At 44.1% G+C, this 23,842-nt stretch overlaps 6 protein-coding genes across 6 annotated transcripts; 4 read left to right on the plus strand and 2 right to left on the minus strand.

Moving 5' to 3' along the window:
- Positions 1 to 262: 262 nt before the first annotated feature.
- N7469_000556 (uncharacterized protein) lies at positions 263 to 1,288 on the plus strand (the record flags this gene model as incomplete). Its single annotated transcript, XM_056639476.1, has 1 exon — positions 263 to 1,288. One exon carries the CDS (start codon positions 263 to 265, stop codon positions 1,286 to 1,288), a length of 1,026 nt encoding a protein of 341 aa, XP_056505233.1.
- A 289-nt stretch (positions 1,289 to 1,577) lies between these two features.
- On the plus strand, positions 1,578 to 3,548 carry N7469_000557 (ankyrin repeat domain-containing protein; the record flags this gene model as incomplete). Its single annotated transcript, XM_056639477.1, has 1 exon — positions 1,578 to 3,548. One exon carries the CDS (start codon positions 1,578 to 1,580, stop codon positions 3,546 to 3,548), a length of 1,971 nt encoding a protein of 656 aa, XP_056505234.1.
- A 456-nt stretch (positions 3,549 to 4,004) lies between these two features.
- N7469_000558 (ankyrin repeat protein) lies at positions 4,005 to 8,027 on the minus strand (the record flags this gene model as incomplete). Its single annotated transcript, XM_056639478.1, has 1 exon — positions 4,005 to 8,027. One exon carries the CDS (start codon positions 8,025 to 8,027, stop codon positions 4,005 to 4,007), a length of 4,023 nt encoding a protein of 1,340 aa, XP_056505235.1.
- Positions 8,028 to 10,102: 2,075 nt separating this feature from the next.
- N7469_000559 (uncharacterized protein) lies at positions 10,103 to 10,689 on the plus strand (the record flags this gene model as incomplete). The annotated part of the gene is made up of 2 exons (XM_056639479.1): positions 10,103 to 10,114; positions 10,204 to 10,689. The coding sequence occupies 2 exons, from the start codon at positions 10,103 to 10,105 to the stop codon at positions 10,687 to 10,689; spliced, it is 498 nt and encodes a 165-aa protein (XP_056505236.1).
- Positions 10,690 to 19,206: 8,517 nt separating this feature from the next.
- On the plus strand, positions 19,207 to 19,818 carry N7469_000560 (cupin domain-containing protein; the record flags this gene model as incomplete). The annotated part of the gene is made up of 1 exon (XM_056639480.1): positions 19,207 to 19,818. One exon carries the CDS (start codon positions 19,207 to 19,209, stop codon positions 19,816 to 19,818), a length of 612 nt encoding a protein of 203 aa, XP_056505237.1.
- A 1,437-nt stretch (positions 19,819 to 21,255) lies between these two features.
- Positions 21,256 to 22,816, minus strand: N7469_000561 (zinc-dependent alcohol dehydrogenase; the record flags this gene model as incomplete). The annotated part of the gene is made up of 5 exons (XM_056639481.1): positions 21,256 to 21,534; positions 21,593 to 22,173; positions 22,236 to 22,463; positions 22,547 to 22,642; positions 22,708 to 22,816. 5 exons carry the CDS (start codon positions 22,814 to 22,816, stop codon positions 21,256 to 21,258), a joined length of 1,293 nt encoding a protein of 430 aa, XP_056505238.1.
- Positions 22,817 to 23,842: the final 1,026 nt, after the last annotated feature.

The raw sequence follows: 23,842 nt of genomic DNA on the forward strand, positions 1-23,842 counted from the left end.
CAGATTGATTCGATGATACTATCCGTCGTGTTCAAATGAGATGGAAGAGTCTACGGAAGTACTAAAAGTACTAAATAGGGGATTGAGGGGAAAGATACCATGTCGCCTAGTCCAATCACCTGACCTTTGGGGGCCAACATGGCTTCAAGTCTCTGAGCTGTTGAGGGTCAGATTGTATTATCACTCACACAGCCACGACATCCAATGACTAGAATATTTGGCGCTAGCAAATTCTTATCATTAACCACATACGTTCGTTGCTATGACACTCCCGGCCCGGGGAAAGCCTGGATCCCTTGAAGATGTCTTTCTTCGCGAAAATAATGGCCCAACTATTGCTGAACGCACTTCGCTGTGCACTGAATTCTTCGAGAAATATATGGCTCTATCAAATCTTATCCCGGACCCGACTTTAATAGATGACCAGCTAGCACGCTTTACGCTGTGGGCATCAAATATGGATGTCTTCGGGCCGGCCCATGTCTCGTTGGATTACAGGCTAAGATACAGCCCAACAGTTGTGGAAATAATTCATCAGCTTTTGCAAGTTATTTGCAACTCTTTGAAATCTCGTCAGTGGTTGCAATATAGACCCCCCGGCAAAGTATTTATCGGACTAATTGGAAATTTGAGGATAGTTCAGCCACTCGACGATCCACCGCAGACTCCAATTGGAAAGAAACGGCGTCTATCGGGGTCAGGAAATGCAGAGGTCACCAAGAGAGTCGACGATTCAAGCGATACAGACAGTGATGAGGATCAGGTACAAAAGAATGTCAAATTGGTCACGTTTACTATCGGCGAAACCGTGACACGACTGTTCCGTTTGTCCAATGCCATTCGAAAATCCGCCAAAGAATCTAGAATAAACAAAATTAGAGACTACACAGAGGATGAAGAAGCCAACAATGCCGTCAAAGAATTGCGTCTTTACACCGAATGCTACATCCGTTTCCGATTCCCTCAGGCTCCGGATGCTCTTCGCTCGGCTTTGGTCGACGCCAACGCATTACGGCTTAAACGGCTATACTATCAGAGGTCACACCGAAGACGTATCGCCTTAAGTGTCCAGCTACCACAAACAGCCCCAAGAAGCATTCAGCTACCTAAAGTATCGGAAAGCGTTTCGGCCGTGCATTTCACTGGATCATTGGAAACGAAGGCTACTGACAAAACTCCGAAACAATGCGAGCTTCCCTCAGCGCCTAAAACGTATGCCACAACCGCTCGACAAACCGCTGTCCAAGCTTTGATCGCCGACTCAATTGTGGAGGCCCCCCCAGGCTAAATCCATTCTAGTGAACAACAAACTGTCTTTCCCTCCAGTACCAAGAACGAGTGAATGTCCATACTGCGGCGTTATTCTTGATTTCATAGGTACTAAAAATTCCACAAGGTGGAAGTATGCTGGAAATTCCCGCACCTCCTGATGATAGAATCAAGTCTAACTTTTTTCCAGCGACCACGTAACCAGAGATCTAGAGCCGTTTGTCTGTGTTTTTACCCAGTGCATAAACTCTAAAGATCTCAAATCTAGCTTTTTGACATTCGAAACATCAAAAGCCTGGATGGATCACATGCACAGTGCTCATGGACATATCTGGGAGTGCAGGGCCCCTTCTCACAACCCAATCATATTTGAAAAAGAGGTTGATTTCCAGGTACATTCTCATGACGAACACGACGTCCCCAATGCATATTTGGGAACACTGAGTGGCGCAGCTCGAAGACCAGCCCTGGAAAAGATACAGGATTGTCCCTTTGGCGACGAATTTCTCGCTCCGGAAAATGCTGAATCGAATAATGTGTTCTTGAATGAGGCTCTTCGTCTGCATGTTACGAATCATATGAAAGAGATCGCCTTACTTGCCCTACAAAAACTGCCGAGTGACGATGATGAACAGCTTGAAGATGTGGCTAGTGACGCATCATTACAGAATACTGGGAAACGTGGATTGCGCAATTCGATGTATAGTATCCTGGATGATCAATCTCTGAACCTTCAAGACTTTCCAGATGGAAGCGAAGAATCTGCCTCCAATATGCTTGAAAATGCCATCATGCCATCCGTGGGCAGACTCGAATTAGAGGACAGAGACTCGAGCGGAAACACGAAGCTGCATCGTGCAGTGCGGGATAACAACTTAATCTTGGCCCAGTCACTGTTAGAGAAAGGCGCAAATCTACGCAGCATAGCCAACAACGGAATGACAGTGTTGCATTACGCTTCTTTTAGTCGGTTCGAAGACGTGGATATGATGAAACTTCTACTAGAGTTTCACGCCAGAGATCTCGTGGATCTGCAGGATGAAAATGGTCAGACGCCCTTGCATTACGCTGCAAAGGGAAACTTCACAGGCGGTATACAATTATTGTTTAATCACGGCGCCTCCATGAACAGTGTAGACAATTATGGGTTAACTCCATACCTCTGGGCTGTCATTTCTGGAAATCGGAATGCAACGCAACTGCTAATATCCCTTGGTACGGATATCAACTCCCTCGGTGCGGGTGCCAACAGAAGATCTGCGTTGGGCTGGGCGGCTAGCCTGGGCCACTCTTCAATGGCTGAATTCCTCGTGAGGACGGGAGCTAATGTTATGAAAATGACACAAATCACGCAAGTATCACCGCTGGAGGAAGCGGCAGCATGTGGTGACTTGTCCACGGTACGATTACTGCTTGATTATGGTGCAGATCCAAATTATCGTGATAGAGATGGATGGTCTCCAATACATCGGGCGGCGGAGGAGGGGCATTGGGATGTGGTGCTCTCACTATTGAATTATGGGGCCAACGTCAATGCGGTCAGCTCATATGGTACTTCAACATTGCATTGCGCTGCAAACGGAGGTCACCATAGAATTGTGAGCGAACTTCTTCAGCGTGGAGCCGATCCTCTTAAGTCATCTTGCCATGGTTGGACTGCACTACACCATGCCGCTTTCATGGGTTATCCCCGTGTCGTGAAAACTCTCCTGGAAAGCGACCGGATGACATCTAGCCCTCCCCAGGATAATCATGGCTGGTCTGTACTTCATTTGGCTGCTCATAGGAGACATTTGGGCACTGTTAAAGCTTTACTAAGTGACCCTTTAATGTCAGGCACTCAGCTTCAAAGCGACGAGAACGGCCTCCTTGCGGAGGAATGGCTAGATCTGGAGTTCGAAAGCCACTCCTATAAGTCTATTGGCAACCTGGCTTTCCATAAGTCACGCTGTTGCAGGTCAACCACGAAATTAAGGTTGGCAGTCTATAACAACAACATTGTCATGACTGATCTCCTTTTAAATCAAGGCTGTTTCGTGGACGACACGAACTCGGGGAGACGGACTGCACTGTACTATGCTGCGATAAAAGGTCATATTTCCCTCCTTGGTATGCTTTTGGAGAAGGGTGCGGACCCCAACATCATTCCAACAGGACGAAGGGCATGGGAAGAATTCATTTCTGACTACAGAATACTGCGGCAGCTTCAACATGCCGGTTACACGCAGCGGAGTCTGGACCCCGCGCTGGATCACGAGATAAGACTTGCCTTCACCTAGCAAGAAGAATCCTACACTCTTGGAAAGCTAAGATCACAGCCCTCGCTGGAAATTTCGGACAGAGGAAGCGAGTTAGTGGGAAAGGCAGAGGATACTGGTTCCCGTCTAACAAGAATTTGGAAGCGGTTGAGGGGACAGTAAAATACGGATACATCACCATTTGGTAGCCACAAAAAAGAACAAGCCCCTATCCTGAGTTATTTTGCTGTGTTAATAGCTTCGGATATACGACTCTACCAAAAAAGAGCGCGAGACGCCGCGGCTAGTGTGAATCTTTCAGGCGGATACTAGTAGTCTTTGGTGGCACTATGATACAGATTTATCAGCTGTAAATGTTTTGTGGAGAGCAGAGGGGGTTACAGATGAATCAAGCGAATATTAGTATGTAGATACTTATTTAATAAATCTCAAGGTATTCCTAGACAAAGCATGTGGGAACGCATATATTATATGGCTTTATACACTCTGGATTTGACGTAGCACTCCATCCACCCCATCAATAGCACCAAGATTTCGTTTCAGAGTCTCTTGCAGGAATATAGGCAGCGGCAACTTATATTGCCTTCCGATGATCAAAAATTCCACGAGAGCCTTGAAGGCAGACTTTCGAATGTGTTCCTCTTGTTGCAGGGATATTAAGGCACTCATTGTTTTTGGAACTGCCTCAGCAATCAACCATTGGTGGGCGCTCGGGGCCTTTTGGCAGAGAATAAGACACGAAGCAGGAAGCATATTGAGGAATCTTTCTTGACCTTTGTCCCTCGAGCGCTGAGAAAATTGTAGAATGGCAGTGAGGAAGAGAAGCAGCCTGTGTGAATCGTGGCTATCACTGACATCACTAAGTTCATTGGCACATGCTTGGCTAGCATCATTGAACAGTTGTTCCTCATAGACGCCTCCGATGAAACGCTCATAATACTCCGCGATAACTGTGGAGAAGTATTTGATCGGCTGCGGATCTTGAGTGTCAAGAATAGCGAAGTGCGTGCTAAAAAGGACCACCGTGCGAGATACATTCTCTGCATTTCTGCCACTCCAAATGGAGTGATCAAAATCGACAAGGAACTCGCGAACCCCATAGTGCAGTGACTCTTGAGCGTCTCTCTGGTAAGCAAGAGAAGCGAACTGGGCGAACGTTCGAGCAGAGATGTCGACTCCTTCTTTCCATGCTTGTTGAGCCGCTGCGAGAATAACACTCGAGCCTACGAGCACCCCAATTACCAGTAAAGCTTCCAGATCAGGAGTAGATACAACCTGGAAAACGAGCACCGAAAGGCCCGTCATGTTCGTAAGGTTCCTTGCGTTCCTGGCTTCCACAAGCTGAGTGCCAAATTGGATATATGACTCTGCCCATTTTCGCAATCTGGTGGTCCTGTTATTTTTGACGAGGTCCTGTAATACATTCATTACCTCCCAACGTCCCATTGATGAGTGTTTCAGGTAGAGCGTAACTAGGTGGAGAATAGGGGAGAATTTGAAGGAAAGGGTCAGGGCATTTATTGTGAAATCAACCAGTCTTGATGAATCCTCGTATCGTGCGGCTAAAAGCTGTTCTTGAAGCCCGAGCAACTGCTTTGTCCGCTCTTCCAGTGGCTCCGTTGGCCTTTTCAAGGAAGCAACGCCTGGTGGGATCGGCAGTTCATCCACTCGGGCTCCTCTTTCAAGGAGCAGGCTGATGATATCCGTTGAGTTTGCCTGTATAGCTCGAATTAAAGGAGTGTCGCCGTGGCTACCTTTACTCTCAATTCGGGCGGACCGGTCCAGTAACAGAGCCACGACATCCTTGTGGTCTCCTGTAACCGCGATATGGAGTGCTGTCAATTTGCTTCGATCTTTGGAATTGACGTGAGCCCCATGATCGAGTAGTAACTTCACCATATCTCTGTGGCCGCGCGTTGCAGCCCAGAATAGTGGCGTCCGGCCATAGTTATCTTTTCTTGACGTCAGATGGCGGAATTTAACGCGGTATGTCGAGTGACCTTTCAATATCATCTTAGCCCAGGCTAAGTTGCCAAAGAATGCAGCCAGATGCATGAGCGTGAAAGAGGGCGGAGCGCCACCGTAATTTTCCTGATCCCAGTAGAAACTCCACCAATCATCCCGGACTGGAGATTTTTCTTGGAAGAACTGGCTTGATAACGCCGACGAGCGATCGTTTAGATCAGATGCGTGACGAAAATGCTCTGGCCAGTGGAGGCTAGCATAAGCCAAGAGGGTATTGTGGCGAGATACTATTTTGATACTACCAGAAGAGTTGTAATTTCTCTCGATGAGTTCTATACAAGTCCGCAGAAGGGTGCGATGGGTCATCTGGTCCATGTAGAACATTCTGATTCCATCGGTCTTGACCTTTTCACTTTGGAAGAAGTCTTTTGCCGACTCGTGGACAAGATTCACTACATCCCCGTCAAACTTGATCAAGAGCCCACAGGATGCGAGCCGACTTTTGGTCACTTGAACTGGCGTCAGACCATTGGACGCCTTGATCCCCGCTGCCAGGGCCAGCTCATCTACTGTCAGAGGCCGGGAGGCGAGAACAACCCATTGAAGGATAGCGACCAGCTCTTCTTTGGCTTCCACTTGCTGTAGCAGCCGTTGGTAGATACCACCAAGTCCTTTCGGAACACCTTCAAGAATCCTTTTTATCTTCTCCCAGCTCCTTCCCTTGAGCTCGTCCGCAACAAACCCGACCCATAAAAAGGTTCCCTCGGCGCCAGCCCTTAAGGTCTGCTGAACTTCCCGAAGCATATATTCTGAAAGATTTTGCTCGGATTCCAGTTCTTTAACTTTAGCAGAAATATATCTTTCAACGTCTTCCCCAACTTCCGTAGTCGATTCATCTAGCCTAATCCGGCGATATCCCCCGAGCTTGTTCTCCAAAATCATTGGCTGGGGCCTGGAGAGAATAATGAGTTTCAAGACTCGCTCTAGTGATTCATCTTCAGTATGGTTGGGAAAATATTCCTCCAGTGCGTCTAAAAGCTGCTGGAGAGATCTGTTTTCACATTCATCCAAGCCATCCAGCACACACACGACTTGGCAGGTCCCACTCTGATGAAGCAGGATCATGAAAACTCTCCACAGCGAATCAAAACTAGATATTGTATATTTAGCTGTTTCAGACACTTCAAACCAAGTTTTTATATGCTGTGCTAGTTGGGGACGGAGGGTAAGCCATTGATGTATAATGCCTCTCATGATCGCAATTGCCGTGTTGCGGTTTCTGTCACGATTACTGCAGAAATAATAAAGGAGAATTCCGTGAGATGTGTCAACCACTGGCTGTAGCTTCTCAGTTAGATATATCCCCAGCATAGTTTTCCCTTTCCCGGGACCCCCTGAGATCCAAAGTGGTGACCCACTGCCTTCCAGCCATTCTTGATACTTGGAGTGCTGCACGAGCCATTCGCAGGTACCGTTGACCCTACCTCCCTTTAGTGCAATCAGAGAGCTCCGGTCAACATCAGGTCTGGTCAGCAGCAAAGCATCGAGAGCACTGGTAGCCACCGCATATATGTCCCCTTCTAGAGAGACCGGCTTTGGAGCTGTGGGGATCAAGAGCAGGATCTCTTTGGCATAGGCAGCGGCCGTTACGGCTGCATAGCCTTGCCAGAGCTGGTTCTTGTGCGAATCAGCATAGTCACTAATTCCACGAATGACCAGACATTTCATGAGGCTTATCAAGCCAGCTTCCCCCGTGAAGAAAGAAAGAATGCCATGATTGCGAGCCAACTCATCCCGAGCAATGCCATGACAGATTGGCCGGTCGGCATAAGCAACCACACCATAATGCACTTTAGGAATCCGATTACTCCGCGTTGGACGTAGAGTGACTCTATTCGATTCACAATATGCGCACCCACTTTCTGCAGACCTGGTGATAATGTGGTTATAGTCTGGCTCGAAAAGGACATCCTGCTCCGGGCCAGGGTGGCCGAAGGTGAGCGGGTCTTTCTGCACAACTTCGGAGATATACCGGGCTATTTGGGTTTCACCAAGGATGTGATTTGTCTCAGCCTTACTCGTGGCTGTCTGTAATATGTCTGGTAACCCATTGGACGTCTCGCTGCGCATGTATGTCTTTTCGACAGATTCTTCTCTCCCACTTTCGTAGTGTATGAGACCCGGTCGGTCTGACGTCGGTTTTCCTACAACAATATCGCCAAGGCGAATATCCTCCTTCATACTGGGTACTCCTCCCCCAGTACCGACTATCAGACTACACCGTATGGATCTGAACCTAGCACGCATCTGCGTGATAACGGCCGCGAGCGAAGATGCCGTGCCCACGCTGAGGGAAGGGTAGGCAAGAACGACGTTGTGGTTGTTGATACCACCAAGGACATAGTTATTGGTGTCACTAACGCCCGAATCTGTATGTAGGTCTGCATGAATGCGATCGAGCATTGCTTTGGCTGCTTCCACTTCTACCGGTAGAGTGCAAACCCACCCGACCGTATAGTCATCGTGAGTGGTCATTTCGAGACTATACACACATCAACCACGAGGCACTGATGAAGTGAGCTCTTTCCAACGAAAGAGAAACTGGAGTGAAGAAGGGGAAAACCCAGGCATGCAGAGTATGTTGAACAGGAAATCGCCCCTGAGAGGAGCACCTGACATGGTTGCTAAGCGCTTGATCAGCTCTCGTACCTTTGACCCGCCTCCCTAAGGTTCCCAATGTTCCATCGGGTGGGGCGAGATCTGGCTCGGCCCGTAACTTTGTATGTGTGTGCGCGCGTGTAGTACAGAACTTGGAAGTATTAATTACTCAACCAGTGCGGAGTAGGTTCTGGCAATAGAGCCGCAGTACGAGATCATAGTATACGATGTTGGTAGTGGCTTCTAGTACTGGCCCAAACTGCATAGAAGGCAAACTATTCAAGGATGACTACTTTCTTCTCTTATCATATAGTACTATTTAGCGATTAATCAGAGATAAAATTTTCGCTGTGTGCCTCGATGGAGAGTAATTAAGACTAAATTAACTAGGTAGGTAGTAGTGATTACTACGTAGGATGGTAAGATGATATTTCGTAGAAGGTCGGGGTTGTGTTGTTATAGGACGAAGTACGGCAGGTGTAGCCGAGGGGGGCTATGTCTCCCTTTCAGGGGCTTCAGAGAGCTTAGGTGAAGGGCTGAAGGGTAAAGCGGCAAGGGCACTAAACCAACGAATATCAAAAACAAAAGACTGAACTAAAACAAAAACATACAACAGCAGGGATTCGCATGTGGTCACCCACCATACTACTAACCTGCCGGCGTGTGGCTTAAGTACGGCTGAGCGGACGGGAAGCCCTGTTCTCCACACCCTATGGTCGTATGTGTTAGCTACTAAATAAGTTAAGGCTAAGTAGAACACTGGAATATAGTCTAATCCACACCTATGGTCATACGCACCAGCTTTAAGCGTAAATTTCAACTTAGTCGATAGAGTTGAACATGGACACATTCTCGGTCGATTTGCGCCATTCGGCGCAGCCAGGGTATAGAAGAACTGCAGATTAATTCTGGAATCTTAACATTTAATTAAGTGTATTCTCGAAATTCTCAGTTACACGAACTACTTACTAGTGTAGCGGGGGAGTATCGGCCTGCCTGCCAGTAGAAGGATTATGTAAGGGAATTGGCCTAATTTGGAAGGGGCTTATATACATTCATTTTAGATAGCACCTTTAGCATCACAGAGAGTCAATTACAAGAGTTCCAGCCTATTCGAGAGGGAGTGCCAGCAGTTAGCCCTAGTTGGGGTGTTGTTTACCCTCATCCTTCTGCCCCATTCGACCTGCACGTACCGACCGTGCTGCCTCGAGCATCCTATCCCGTTTCACTAGTACATCATAGATAGTGGAACAATTGACCCTGCTTAGTCCCAAGCCTCACTACCAATAAAACCCATTTCCACATAGCTCATTCAAATAGCAGACGTACTCTTTCGACAGGAAGAAGAAGAAGTGATTTGCTATTAATTTGTCAAAACTACCCGCTTAAAGAACGTACTTTTTCTCGTTGTACCCGTCTATCCATCACGTATAAAAGTTTACTCCACCCTACCTACATCAACGGGGTCATGATAAAGAGTATCTGTCAGAGAGAGTTCGTCTGCTACGTACAGCCCAAGCATTAAGCCAGGGCCCTGGGCACTAAGATTCTCTATTGTTTAGCAATTAGTCTTCTCAATTTCAGGCTCCACATTCTCGACTTTTCCATTGAGAAAGTCTCCGAGAAAGTTACAAATAATGCATTGCTGCCTCCTCAATAACAATTTTTTTTTTTTTAGAATATCAATTACGTGCAGGTGCCTTGCAAGCAGAAGTCACAGGTTTATTGACATAGAACAATGCCTTTTTAGGATACCCCATGAGATTGGAAGCTTGGTGAATAGTTCTCTCTAAGGCAGATGTGAGTATGGATATGTGCACAACTATCTCCTATTAGTATCATTAGCTACGTTTAGAATCTGTATAGCTTCACAAATCACTCTATTTGTTCGCTTCGGACTTCACATATCCTCCATTTCTAGCCGGACTTGACGTATCCTCATTTTTTTCAAGATGGCTTACAAGGTATGAGTATCCCACATCTATACTTTGGTTAAAAGTGCAGGAAAGCTAAGTATATGGCTTAGAGACATGACCAACACCCTTTGATTCAGCATTATATGAGCAATGTCAAGCCTGGGTGCCGTGAAGATCGTGTGGTCCATATGTGGTCCCAAATTCTTCAATTCTATTTCCCGCTTGCAAATGGAAACTTCGGAATAGAAAGAGAAACATATGCCTCTGAAGAAGGGCGGGGCCGGGTAGACCTTATCGTCACAAAGCTTCGCAGAAGCACATTGATCAAGTCCCTATTCCTCGAAGCAAAGCGCCCCCCTTCTGAGAACAAGCAAAATTCCCAACACATGTGGGATCAGGCTCGAGATGAACTTCAGGCCAACATTGACAAGTGGACAGATCGACCAGCAAACATGGCTGTATTTGGCGTTGTTGCAATTGGCATGTTTGTCAAATTCTATGTCGTCCCCCAGTACAGAACAAGACTCGAACCTCTCAACGGCAACGATCCTTGCTTCTCTCTCTTAACCCAAATTCAAACCGTTTGTCAAGCTCTCTTGTACATCAGGACCCAGATCGATTAGATCAAATACGAAATATCAAATCGCAATCCCCGGTTGAATGTATACAGATCGCCTCACACTGTCTTAGCGTGCTTTGTCATCGAAACTGCTGAGAAAATCATAGGTGGCCGTTCTAGCGTTGCAGTTTGATTATTAATTTGAGACAGAAATTCAATGGTCTTAAAGACGCTTTTTTATCCTAGACAGCTCAGTAGACCTGGCAAGGTAATCATAACCATGATAAAAGGGACTAAGCGTAACTTCAGCATGCCAAACAAATTGTGTATCTTGGAGAGAGAGAGAGAGAGAGAGAGAGAGAGAGAGAGAGAGAGGGAGAGAGAGAGAGAGAGAGAGAGAGAGAGAGAGAGAGAGAGAGAACCAGGACAAGACAAATAAGACAAAACGAGTTGGAAGATGCGCGACATTTTATAGTCGTGACGGATCCAGTAGTTGTACTGATGGGTGTTGAGACCGGACACCATAGTAGTGAGAGGAGAACCCCTATAGCTCCAAGACGGATATTGTTACCTACAAGGATTTGGATCTCACTGGTGTACTACTAGCGATGCTTTTAGTACTGTGTCTTTATTGCTCTATCGTCTTGCCCTGATAAGGGTTGACTGTTATGATTCATCGTATCCTGAGAATTTAGGACACGGAGCATGTTGGCCACCTGAAATCAGTGGGAAAGTAGTAAGTAATGCCAGAATACTGATACTACGGGCATCTTATCTAGTAAATGTCCAGAATATTGCTAGTGGAACCACAGGATCTAGTTGTATTGCCGGCATGGAGCGGCGTAGTGCGCATTTACACGTAGTGAAACGAGAATAAGTGCTTTCAGCATCCGCCTTAGGCAGACTGGTCGAAGAGTGTGCAAGCAGGCAATAGAGTGTTAGTGTATGAGGCAATGCAACATGCAGGTTGCAGGAAACGTAAGAAGCTAGGGTACACTTGCACGGCGCGAGGATGCCGCCTCCACAAGGAACTCCGAAAAGCGGGACAAGGTTGTTGATTACGCTAACTAGGTGTGGAAGTTGAGATGCTAGGTACATAAATAAGCGAGATATGTCGCAGGAATCTGCGTTAGGTAGGCCTAAACCGACACGTTCAGATCTTGATTAAGGAAGGGGTTGGTACACTCAAATTCAAATTGGTAGGCTGTGTACATAGAATTCCCTTAGACTAGTTAAATAAATGCATTTATTCACGATATGTGTCATATAATTCCCCATTACAGTAAATTTGGCCTCTGGACTGCGGGCGACAGTGACGTTTTCCTTATAATGATCATCGTGACCCAATATTTGCATGCTGATATTTTAAAATAATCTGTTAATACCGATTTCAAGTCTCTCGGTTCAAGTTTACAACCTCATGACCCGAAGAACCTTTGTTCGCAAGGGAAAGTCGATGTCATCATGACTACTACAAGCTCGGCCTCATCAGTCTAAATCAATCATACGGATTCTCACATACATCAATGGCCAGATACTTCATTAGTCTATGGATATGTTCAGCTATTGCACTACCAGATACCTCGAATCTCCTTACAAACATTCAAATACATCCAACGTACTACTAGTCACCGTCAACATTCGACCTGAAAGCCGGAAATGTTAGGTCACTTCAGATGGTGCCTATCCTGTGGAAAGCCTATTGGCGGAGAACGTTATGTTCCCCCCTGACCCTGACGGGGACTGGATGAAATATTACCGAGCGCGTGAGTGTGATATTTCAAAGGATATGTGATAATACGATTCATTCTTGTGGAACAGTATACCTGAGCGCCGATGGTGCGAAACTGAGTGAGATATGTTTTAGCCAAATTGATTGGACAGATGAAGAGGAATTGGGATCATTTGAAGGAAATTCGCCGAGCCTTGAAGAGATGCTTGGCCCTTGGTACGCACTGGCTAATTCGAAGCCGTCCAAAGCACACATATTTCATGAATGCTGCTGGACTCTTTTCAGTCAATTTTTCGAGCACGATGTGGACCTTGATAAGCTGTTTGAGGTCTGTAAGAATGTTTCTCCCTCAGCCAGAAGTATCTATCGTGAGTAGCTATCCATTCAAGATTCCCGAAATGGTTTGAACTGAACAGTATACAAATTCAAAACAAAGTACCTATTTCCGAGCGACCTACTTTCCCGTTGAAACGACCTGAAATTCAGGGCTTTCTAGCAAAGAACCGTCGTAGGTTCCCAAGGATACTCAAGAAGAGTAAAGAAAATCGCTATCTGGCTCTTAACACCGACAGTTTCCGACAACTTCCTTTGGAGATAAGGACTGAAATAGCGACCAATCTCTCTACATCCGAATTTTTGACCCTAAGACTGTCATCCCGATCAATGGGGGAGGTCTTCGGTGATCAAATTTTTTGGAAGTCACGATTCATACCCTCCGGAGACCGTGGATTTCTCACTTCTCTTTTAGAAGTATCCTCTATTCGTAATGAAAACGAAAACAATCAAGGTCGTTACGATAGAGACTGGAGATCAATTTATCGGTGCACCGCAAAGATAGGTCGGAAAGACGGACATCTTTTTGAAATCCGACAACAGTGGCAAAACAACCGATGGTTCAAAGAGAGATACACAATGACCAATACTGTTGAGAAGATAGAATCTTACAGCAACTTGCTGAGTGAGATGTCTTGGAAAGGCCTCTCTATACACCCCAGCTGCGACAGAGTCGAATGCCAAGGAACAAGAGCGGATCTATGCATATTTTGCGGAATGGAGCATATCCCACTCAAACAGGCTGTTCCATTAAGTGACACCGTCGTCAGTATAGAGGTTTATCTTCTACGTGAACATATACTACATGACGAAACTGAGACATATATTACTGGTCTTGGCCTAGTGCAGGAAGAGACAGGGAACCAAAGATTGATTCTTGGATATCGCATACCAGATCAATATATGGTGATTGATCTCCATGGCAAGAGGCTTATGGGGCTGAATGTGGCGACAAGGGTTTATGGAATTCGCGCGATACAGCCAATATTCGAAGATGGATTGGGAAGATGGGCGGGTGATTCAGACATGTATAACACTTGCTGCAAAGAGCTCACCACGGACACAGGTGTCAAGGCATTTTCGGGACATTTTGATGTAAGCATACCCACACTTGAATGTTTTATCAAGTGGCTAAGTCTTATTCAGTATTGCAAGATGATTCAGTTTTCGATAGCTTAAAGGAATGGGAAATGCGGTGGGCAGCTCGGCTCCGCTTCTTGGCTGAGTCTCTACAGGGCTTAAATATTGCTTGATCCAAATTTGATAATCTCTACCTATTCTTGAAAAGACTAGTAGAAGCATAGCTTTAATAATAATTACTTGTATAAATAGTACATTTACTATGGTTCAAACTTACTCATAATTTGAAGTTGATATAGTAGTAGGAAAAGTAAGATTTAGCCAAACCCGAATTATGCGGTCGTGATAGCAACAGCAATCCCTGCAGTGTTCTTCAGGGCGCTTAAATGAAGGGTTGAACAGACTGAAGAGTAAAAGGGCAAAAACACGAAACACAATGAATATGACAAACAACAAGCAAAAATAAAAAACATACAACAGCAGGGATTCGCATGTGGTCACCCACCATACTACTAACCTGCCGGCGTGTGGCTTAAGTACGGCTGAGCGGACGGGAAGCCCTGTTCTCCACACCCTATGGTCGTATGTACCAGGTAATAAAGAAGTTAGGACTAAGTAGAGCAGGGGAATGATGTCTAATCCACATCAGCTCAAAGCCAAATTAGGGCTATAATCTAGACCGCAATGTATTGATAGAGCTGTTGCGGAAAAGATGTTAAATATGAATCAAACTTCTCCACATTTCGTGGCCGTATGTACTAAGCAGCAAATAAATTAGGGTCTTAAAACTTCCGACAGATAAATAAGCAGAAGATGTCTAGCACAGGTTAAACCAGTTCTCCACGCTCTATGGTTATATCTACTCTGCAACAATTGATTGACAAAATAGATAGTGAATCAAAACTAGTATATTCTCGCAAGGGAAAATGCAGGGCTCCGTTCTATTTTCATTGTCTTCGAGGCTGGAGGTAAATATGTATTATCCAGAGATGAACAAGACTAGAAGACCGCAAAAAGAGAGGAAAGTAGCATTGATTGTGTATCAGCTGAAGGTAAGCATGAATTCTTCACCCTGATTATCTACTCTGGTTGGGAATCTTGCGGCCTTGCTCCGCGTCCACAACTTCACTGCTTAAATGGAATCCTAGTAGTCTCGAGGTATCAAGCGGCGCCTTTTGGACGACCTCCAAGAGTCCTCCGTACCTTATTCGGGAAGATATTCTTAGTGCAGGCCTGAGATGTATTCTAGTTTCTCAAAGTCGCCGTGACGAGCACTGAGAGTGTTGATCGCTCCTACAGGAGCTTGGTTGCTTGCCAGCTGTTTAGTCTCAATGAAGGAGATACAGAAGTCTCTTACAACACTTTGGATCAGAGATTATGGCACTTTGTGAGAGTCGTGGTCGGTAATTAGGTGAAATATTTAATACATAGAGATGTATACTTTGCTGAAAACAGTTGCATGTCTCATTGGAATTCCATTGTCAATAAAAGGACTATGCTTTTAAAATGGCTACATAAGTGACTATATTTAAACATATTACAGCTGTATCCTGCTGTTTTTGCTTCTTGTCTCAAAGCCTCATGGTATTTCTTTCGCGGAGACAAAAAGCAAACTACAACAGACTCGAAAGTCAGGCAAATATACACAGGACATCCGACGGGCCATCATGCATCTTTTGTCCCACGTGCTATTTGAGGTCAACATATGCTACTGTTGATACAATATCAAGTCGCTCAGTACGTTAGGTACTGCCATAGATTTCCAGGTAACTGGTCTGGCATTCTACCTTGAGGATCAGCAGACTCTACAAAAATTGAGTGGAAATAACGTCTCATTATGTACAAGTCTTGTCGAAATTTATATGAGGGGGGTTGCCCAGAATGAGAGAGAAGTATATCAGAGGAATATGGGCTCAAAAATATGCATAAATACAGAAAGTCTTTGATCAGATTGTGCCGTCCAGTGCCTTTGGTAGAGTGGTATATAACGTCACTCAAGTATAGATAATTATAATCTTAGCTCTGTATATATATACATCTCGAGTTTGATGAAAAAGAACAGAATGGTAGAAGGGGGAAAAGATAAGAAGAAAAGATAAGAGGGAAATAAACTCTGAGTTATACTTGATGCTTGATGCTTGATGCGACAAATATACAATCAACAAGATAGTGCAGCACTCTAGATAACAATATATTCTCAAAGTTGGTATACTCTACAATGCTTCTATTAATAGCAGCTCACTCATTCATTGCATAGAGAATAATCTCTATCTCTAGTTCATGTATCATATACAGTGTCAACAATACAAAGACACACTTAGTAGTGGATACATAGATAGATATACATCCGATGAAATACTATATTCTGCCCAGAATGAAGTTGACTGCTGCTGTCTATACTAAAAGACACTGATTTAAAGCATACCTTTCTCTTAGCGTTTTCGCTTCCATGTTGTTACCACTGGCCAAAGTTTCACTACAATGTTCCCGAGGAAACCCGGATTGACTGAAAACTGACAAGAATGAAGGCGTAGTTGTTTGTTTAGTGACATATAATCCATAGGATATAATCCTAAGGCATTATGTAGCTAGTACATACGACCATAGGGTATGGAGAACAGGGCTTCCCGTCCGCTCAGCCGTACTTAAGCCACACGCCGGCAGGTTAGTAGTATGGTGGGTGACCACATGCGAATCCCTGCTGTTGTATGTTTTGTTTTTGTTTAGTCTTTTGTTTTTGATATTCGTTGGTTAGTGCCCTTGCCGCTTTACCCTCCAGACTGTTCAGCCCTTCCCCTGAACGCCCTGAAGATCCTTGCACGGATGACGTGGCCATTCGGTTGAACCTGCCGTGCTTTTTGTCACCACCACTCATACCCTGCGAAACCGCCTTTTTTCGGTCCACTACTTACAGGTGACTAAATACATTGTTGATATCACAACCGTCTGGTCTGGGTTGGCTACCTTATATCGAAAAATACAGTAAAACTTTTGTAAAGAAACAGATATATAGTAAATAATATGGATTTTCTTTCTCATTTCTTTCCTCCTGCCTCTCCTCTGCTCATTTCTATGGATGCTCGAACTGGTATTCTGCAGATTGAAATCCATTTTTTGGAAGAAATCAGTCAATAAGTTCTGCAAACGCCAGAATCGATCTATTACGGTATATCTCTACTCCATTTATAGATAGTATTTGAGATACTTGATCTCAGATTATCGTCAAAATTCTATCTTCTTCTCCATATATCCTTGTTAGATTAGTATTGAGTTTATTACAATAATTTGATTCCACAAATTCTGTTATGGCTCGGAAGTAGATATTGTAAATATTTTTTCCAGGATTCAATTTGGCTGTAAACCATTAATAAACATCTGAGATTTTCTATATTCGCGAATTTGCCAATTTGCCAAAATATAAGAATATATAAACCCAAACAACTGTCGATATTCTACCAGATAAGTTTACAGTAAATTATGAATAGTTCATTTTCACCTGATCTAGAAATTTCGGGTAAAAGAAAGATTGGCTAGAATATTGCCGGCCCAACTTTAATTTTTCAGTCTCTATCAACTGCATCTGGAAATCCTCGGGTTCTTTTCACCAGACTTGGTCAATATGTTCAAAACATACTCGTGCGTTACCTGTACCTTATATATATGTAGTTTGGGGATATCGAAGCTCTCGCTTCGATATTGTTGTCTCTTTTGGCCGAATAGTAATCTATAAACCCAAACAATAGAACCTACCCGTAATACTGCTGGTAAGAAGTTTTACAGAAATCCAAGATGGATATTGCAGTAAGATAACAGTTATCGGTTCTGAATTGTCGAACTAGTATATTAATTTACTAATAGGTTTGGTTTTCCTGCTAGTATAAAAGAATTACAAATAAAAAAAATAGATTCTAATAGATAAATTGCAGATGGTGTTTTTTCCACATTCATGGAGGACTCCCATAAAATTTGATTAATTAGAATCTGTGGCCCAGATATCGTAGTATTTACGGAATTTAATGAGTTCAATAAATTTAATGTGAAGTGACGAGAATAGAGAAATCTATAGTTGATAATATCACGGTATATAGTGGACCTGGGCATGAGCATGCTCAACCCGCTCAAAACTGGAGACTATTTTGCATTATTTTATGCCAGTAATTTTATTTGTAATGTAATTAATCTGTTAACTATGGTCAATTACCAAAATTCCAGCGCTGGCTACAGCGCTGGCTAACAGTATGGCTAACAGTATGGCTAACAGTATGGCTAACAGTATGGCTAACAGCACTGGCTAACGATCTAGATTACAGATTTAGCAATAGATATAATTGGAATTCAATTTATTTGGCCTAATTCAATATAAATTCAATTTAATTACTACTACTGTCCATAATACCACTGCATTACTGCCAAGCTTTTGCATGATAATGCAATTTTGCCAAAAACTAGCTTCGCCCCACCTAATGAGCGGTTTACCGCTCATTGAGCCGCTCATGAGCGGGTGCCCAGGTCTAGCTAGATCCGGATACCTTCAGTGGATATCGTTGCGGCCTCCCATGGTCTTCCAAATCAATCTCGTTTAATTGGGAACGTTCTTGCCAACGAAACCGATCCTTTCTTATGGCAACATAATTCATCATATCCCTGTCCATATGGCTGCGCGCGGTCTGACGTGTTGGATGCATTTCCCTCATGTGCATAGCTATTCTGTATTTATTTGCCCAGCTCCGGGTTGTTTTTGGTTGCTTTTATGCTGCGGTGTTAGGTTCTACAACAACAAAACTATCAGGTTTATGTAAAGATTATTTACTTATTCTTGTATACTCCTCTAAAATCATCTCTTCCAGGATTATTGGCCGGCTACTCAACAGGACTCTCAACAATGAAAACCCGGTCTTAATCTCCAATCTAAGCTTTGGATTCATACACATCACCAGCTCAATAGACTAGACTACGGCATAGCCGTGGGCCTTGAGGGAGTCCACTACCCGCACCAGATACCCGCACTAGAGTTGTGTTCAACGCTAAGCTGCCCGCGGGCATTATTTCTACCAGCCCCAGCTACCCTAAGTTACCCGCAATTGACGGTTGCGGTCAGTGGGTCTTCACAAAACCGCGGATCCCCCACAGTCTGGTCATTTGTGAGGTGCTCATTAATTAATGGTTCGAATAGTATCCCAGTGACCTTATCCTGAGTAGAAAGCTATTCCTTGGGCTTCTAGACCTTAGTAAACCGGACAATGGCAACTATATCTTCATACTATGACGGGATAATGATTCATTCTTGGTTATGACCTTACAATTATCTAAATTTGAGTCATTTACATTATACAGTTGATAATACAAGTAGGCAGTGCTGCCAGGAAGCGATTTTCATTATCTTCAAATCAATGTAACAAGTGACGCAAAATATCCGTTTCTAAAATTTATCTCATCATGTCGGTTGGACAAAGAAAGCCCGAGCCGCTTCGTCGCATTATAACAGCTCACGATCCTCTAAGTGGCCAAGCTATCTTTACTGATACCGTTGGGGAGCAGGTGCCATTTACTGGGTTCCCCGTTCCACCTGGTAAACCAACAACATCAGACTATGCTCTAGCCTTCAATACAGACACCTTTCCTGTGCAAGGGCTTTCACCTCCAAGCTCTGCAACGCCAGAGCCTAAAGCCAATCTCGACATTAAACACTACAATTCGCAGCTCTCGAACCCATCTCCTTTGAACCCGCCCACCGGCACTTCCTGCACAATTATTGAGGCACCTCCAGGTTCGGTGGTTCCGATGCATCGCACAGCGACCCTTGATTATGGCGTTGTGATTGATGGCACTACAGAATTAGTTCTAGATTCCGGTCAGAAAAAGCTGCTTAAAAAGGGTGATGTTTTTGTGCAACGAGGTACGGCTCACGCTTGGCGGAACATGACGGAAAAGAAAGACAACTCTGGTATCTTACGTATCTTTTTCGTGTTTCAACCGATCGAGCAGGTCCGACTGGAAGGTGGAAAGGTCGTTGATCAGGACTTGAAGCTCTCTCTGCGTGATGATTAAATTACGCATGGGTTTTATGCCTCTAACCAAAGGCCGAGTAAATTGTTGTGAGGCCTCAAAAAGTCTTGTCAATTATTCAAATATTTTTAAAGTCAAATGTTTCCACGAGTATGTTCATATTATTACATTGTCTGTTTTTTATGTATGACATATAATGCCTTTCTTTTCTCTTGCTACCGCATGTAGCGGACTGTTGTGAATAGGCATGTTTGAATAAAACAGGCAGAGTAGGAGGGGAAACTAGTCGGCACTGGCAGACCTAGTTCAACAATAACAGACGATCAATAAATTAAAACGCAGTTTTCGGTCTCTCGGGTGAAATATGTAGATAAAATGTGGATTACATATAGGAATCTGCACACTTAGCTATTATAAACAATTGTCGGGATTGTCAGGCCATATAAAAGTGAAGTGCATTGGGGGCAAGCGCCTGCACTATGTGTAGCATAGGAAGGCAATCTTATTCCGGGCATGTTCACTCAGAATATTCAGTTCATTTCTAGATCCAATTAAACTGGTGCAACCTATCAAGTACGTAGCGGCTATGCAGGCGTTTTCTCCATTGGAAACAAGAACCATCCAAACGCCAAGCCACCCGTAATCAAAAAACATAGGAGATACGGGGTCATGCCATAGTAAATCAATTAACCAACGCCCACAAACAGTAATGAAACAATACCAAGGAAGGAATTGGGCTACTGCTAGCTCTTAGTGTCTATGCGGCCACGCCTATCTGCGCATCTTCCCCTTCATATAGTCTCCCCTTCTAATACCGGTCAAGCACAACCTTTCCGATCTACTTGCTCGTCCGTTTACTTTCCGTTGATATGATCCCTTACCACAACCTGTCTCTCGTAGCCACTGGGTTATACTCCCTTCCTATACACAGCGTCTCCGCCTCATGTGCCGCCCTCCTCGGGCTGTATGTGTACCTCGACATCCTCGTAGTCTAAGCGGAACTGGCCGAGAGGTCCTGTTTTGTGCATAGATTCGGCCATGTAGCGAGTGGCCTACGAGTTTCATATAATGGGATTGTAGTTGGTGGTCTTTCCAAGATTTTTTTGGTGCCAGATTTTGTTGAACATCACCTTTTCTCAGAACATGCTCTATAAGAATTGTGGGAAATCATCAGTACTCATCGCGAAATTCCCCCAAGATTTTTATTTAAGATTTTGGACCTAAAAAGACACAGCATAGAGAAGATACGGGCGAGCTCCTCAATTCAGGCTCAGAATTACAGAAAAGACCTCCATCCTTCACTGCAATACCAATTTCAATGATCCGTTTTCCTTTTCTCATTCGAGTTTTTCCTATTGATTCCTTTTTTGCCTTTTCTCGTCTTTTCCTTTTTTTTTTTTTGTGCCTCTCTTATGATGAAAAGATGTGAAACCAACATCAGGACTTGCCGCTAAAACTTTTCATCCATCACAGCGAAGCTCAAAGTTCTGTTAATGCAGGTGTTCCTGGTGCTGGAGGGGCAGAAAACTTTGTCTCCACGAAAATCTTCTGCATACCCGGGTCACGCTTGTTGAATAAATCGTAAATCTTCTCCATATCCTCAAGCTTGAACCGGTGGGTGACCATATGCAGGGGATGGATCTTTTCCTGTTGAATATATTTCAAAAGGTCTTTCCAATACTTCTGCACAGGGGCTTGTCCATTGCCAATAAGACGAATTCCGGTCTCCATCAAGGAACCGATGTTAAAGTGGTTGCACTGTATCATCATATTAGAAGAAAGTTGTCTTACAGTCGATTGAAAATGTGGCACTTACATAACCAGCATATACACCCGTGATCCCACAGCGCCCGAATCCTCGCACAGAAGTAATCATCTCGTTGATAAGCTCAGTTGTATCTGTTTCCAGACCTAGCATTCGCTCGAAATAATGAGCCCATCCTTTGGCATATTCACCAGCAGCACATTCAATCGCCACATCAGGTCCACGACCATCACACATTTTCTTTAGAGTTGAGGTAACAGTCTCGTTGTGAGGGAGATTCGTATACTCAATTGTTTCGAGCTTTGGTAGTATTTTTTTGACAAAATCCAGCCGCCATTTTCCGTGTCCACCGTCAATAAGAATAACTCTATTAGCACCATTAAAGAAACTAAATTCAGCGGCCATTTGGCCAACTGGACCAGCTCCCCAAATTGCCACAGTGTCACCCTTCTCAACTCCGGTGTCAACAACAGCATTCCAAGATGTTCCTAACACATCAGACAGATAGAGACCTTTTTCATCAGGAACATCGTCAGGTAATTGAAGAAGATTCACATCACCGTAAGGAACGCGGACATATTCTGCCTGTCCACCAGCAAAACCTCCTGTGAAATGGGAGTATCCAAACATGCCTAGAACCAATATCAGTATAGTTTTCCAAGTGTAAACAATGAATTTTCGAGGGAAACCATACCAGCTGTTCGACGTCCATACAGCTTGTAAGCTGCCTCGCTTGCATTCGTCCGTTCACACATTGAGGACAGTTTTTTGTTGCAGTAAAAACAATTTCCACAGGCAATTTGAAAAGATGCCACAACACGATCGCCTACCTTGACATTCTTGACTGCCGGTCCCACAGTTGCGATGATACCGCAGAACTCATGGCCGAGAATATCACCTTTCTGAAGATCTGGAATAGCCTCTATAAATTGATAAGAGATAAGCATTCATAGTAAATACTTGACCATCTATCATTACAAAAATTTTCTAAAAGTCATAACATACCGTGATATAGATGTAAATCACTCCCACAAATAGTGCTGCCCGTGACCTTAAGTATGACATCGCCTTCATCGATTATCTTTGGGCGAGCCGTATCCACTAGAACAAACAGTATCAGTCAGATAAGTGGTTTAGGGGTTAAGGTGATGGACAGAATGACTGACCAACTTTAACCGAATTCTTCCCTTGCCAGGTCAAGGCTTTCATACTCTGACTTTCGCCATGTCCGGGAGCCTCATAGTTGCTGACATCTGTGGTGATCGAGACTGACATCGTGTATGTTCACAGAGAATTTCAGCTCAATTCAACGTTTTAAATGTAATTACTAAATTTCTTGTAATAGTTGGCCTTTGACTTAATGCCTTCACATTGACATCGCAAAGGAGGAGGGATATATAATTTGTCTTACCAGGCAATTGGTACGTTGACATCATTCTTATGTATTATGTCCGTATACTAGCACCATAAGTTATAAAGCGGTGAGATGAAAGATGGCTCATATTGGCGTCATACGCGTCATTTACATTGAGATGTATGTTAGCCAGTTCATTTTTACAGAGTTCAAGCTGGTTAAAGATCAAAATATACCAAATCCGTCGATGGAAATAGACCTCCAAAGACCTAATGGGCTTAGAATGCTTACTGCCTTCCGGTGGGGCCACTTCTAACATCGCAAAAGTATCCGGATCCCTCGGGGCCCTAAAAATACGTGGCCTTGATCCACAGCTCTCACCCATCCAAATCTCTGAGTTTCTCGATTTTTGGGTCCATATTACTGTATGTACCGTACTGTAGACCTACTCATCGTGCTGCCCACAAGCCGAATTACTTGCCCCCCGGCATGTTCGAAGATACCCATATATTTTGGCTTTAGGTCAATACGGAAGAAAGACAACCATAATTTTGTGAAACGTATGTCCTCACCCCTATTCTAAAATATTTTGAAAAACTGAGTTTATTGCAGAAAATGGCTTCGATTCTCTAGTAGCGGATGACTATATGAAAAGAGAGAGTAGTGATGAATCTATATGTGAGGAAATGCGATTGGATACGGAAGAATCCGAGCTTTCTGATTCGCCAAATGAACCAGTAAACCCTCTTGATGCTCTAGTTGCACTTGTTGACGAAACCACGCCCACTCAATCAAGGGAGGAAATCAATCCCATGCTTAAATCTAAAAAAAAAGGGGCGAGCAAGAAGAAAAATAAAGATAAAAAATGCATTCAAGAGGTTGCGTCGCTGGAAATGCTGTCATTTTACTAGTAATGGGCATCGAAAACAGATATGATCTAATTGGCT

Source organism: Penicillium citrinum (genome assembly GCF_028827155.1).
Source record: "Penicillium citrinum strain IBT 23319 chromosome Unknown utg000001l:1.0-4955037.0:1.0-4956770.0, whole genome shotgun sequence".
NCBI classification, from domain to species: Eukaryota; Fungi; Ascomycota; class Eurotiomycetes; order Eurotiales; family Aspergillaceae; genus Penicillium; species Penicillium citrinum.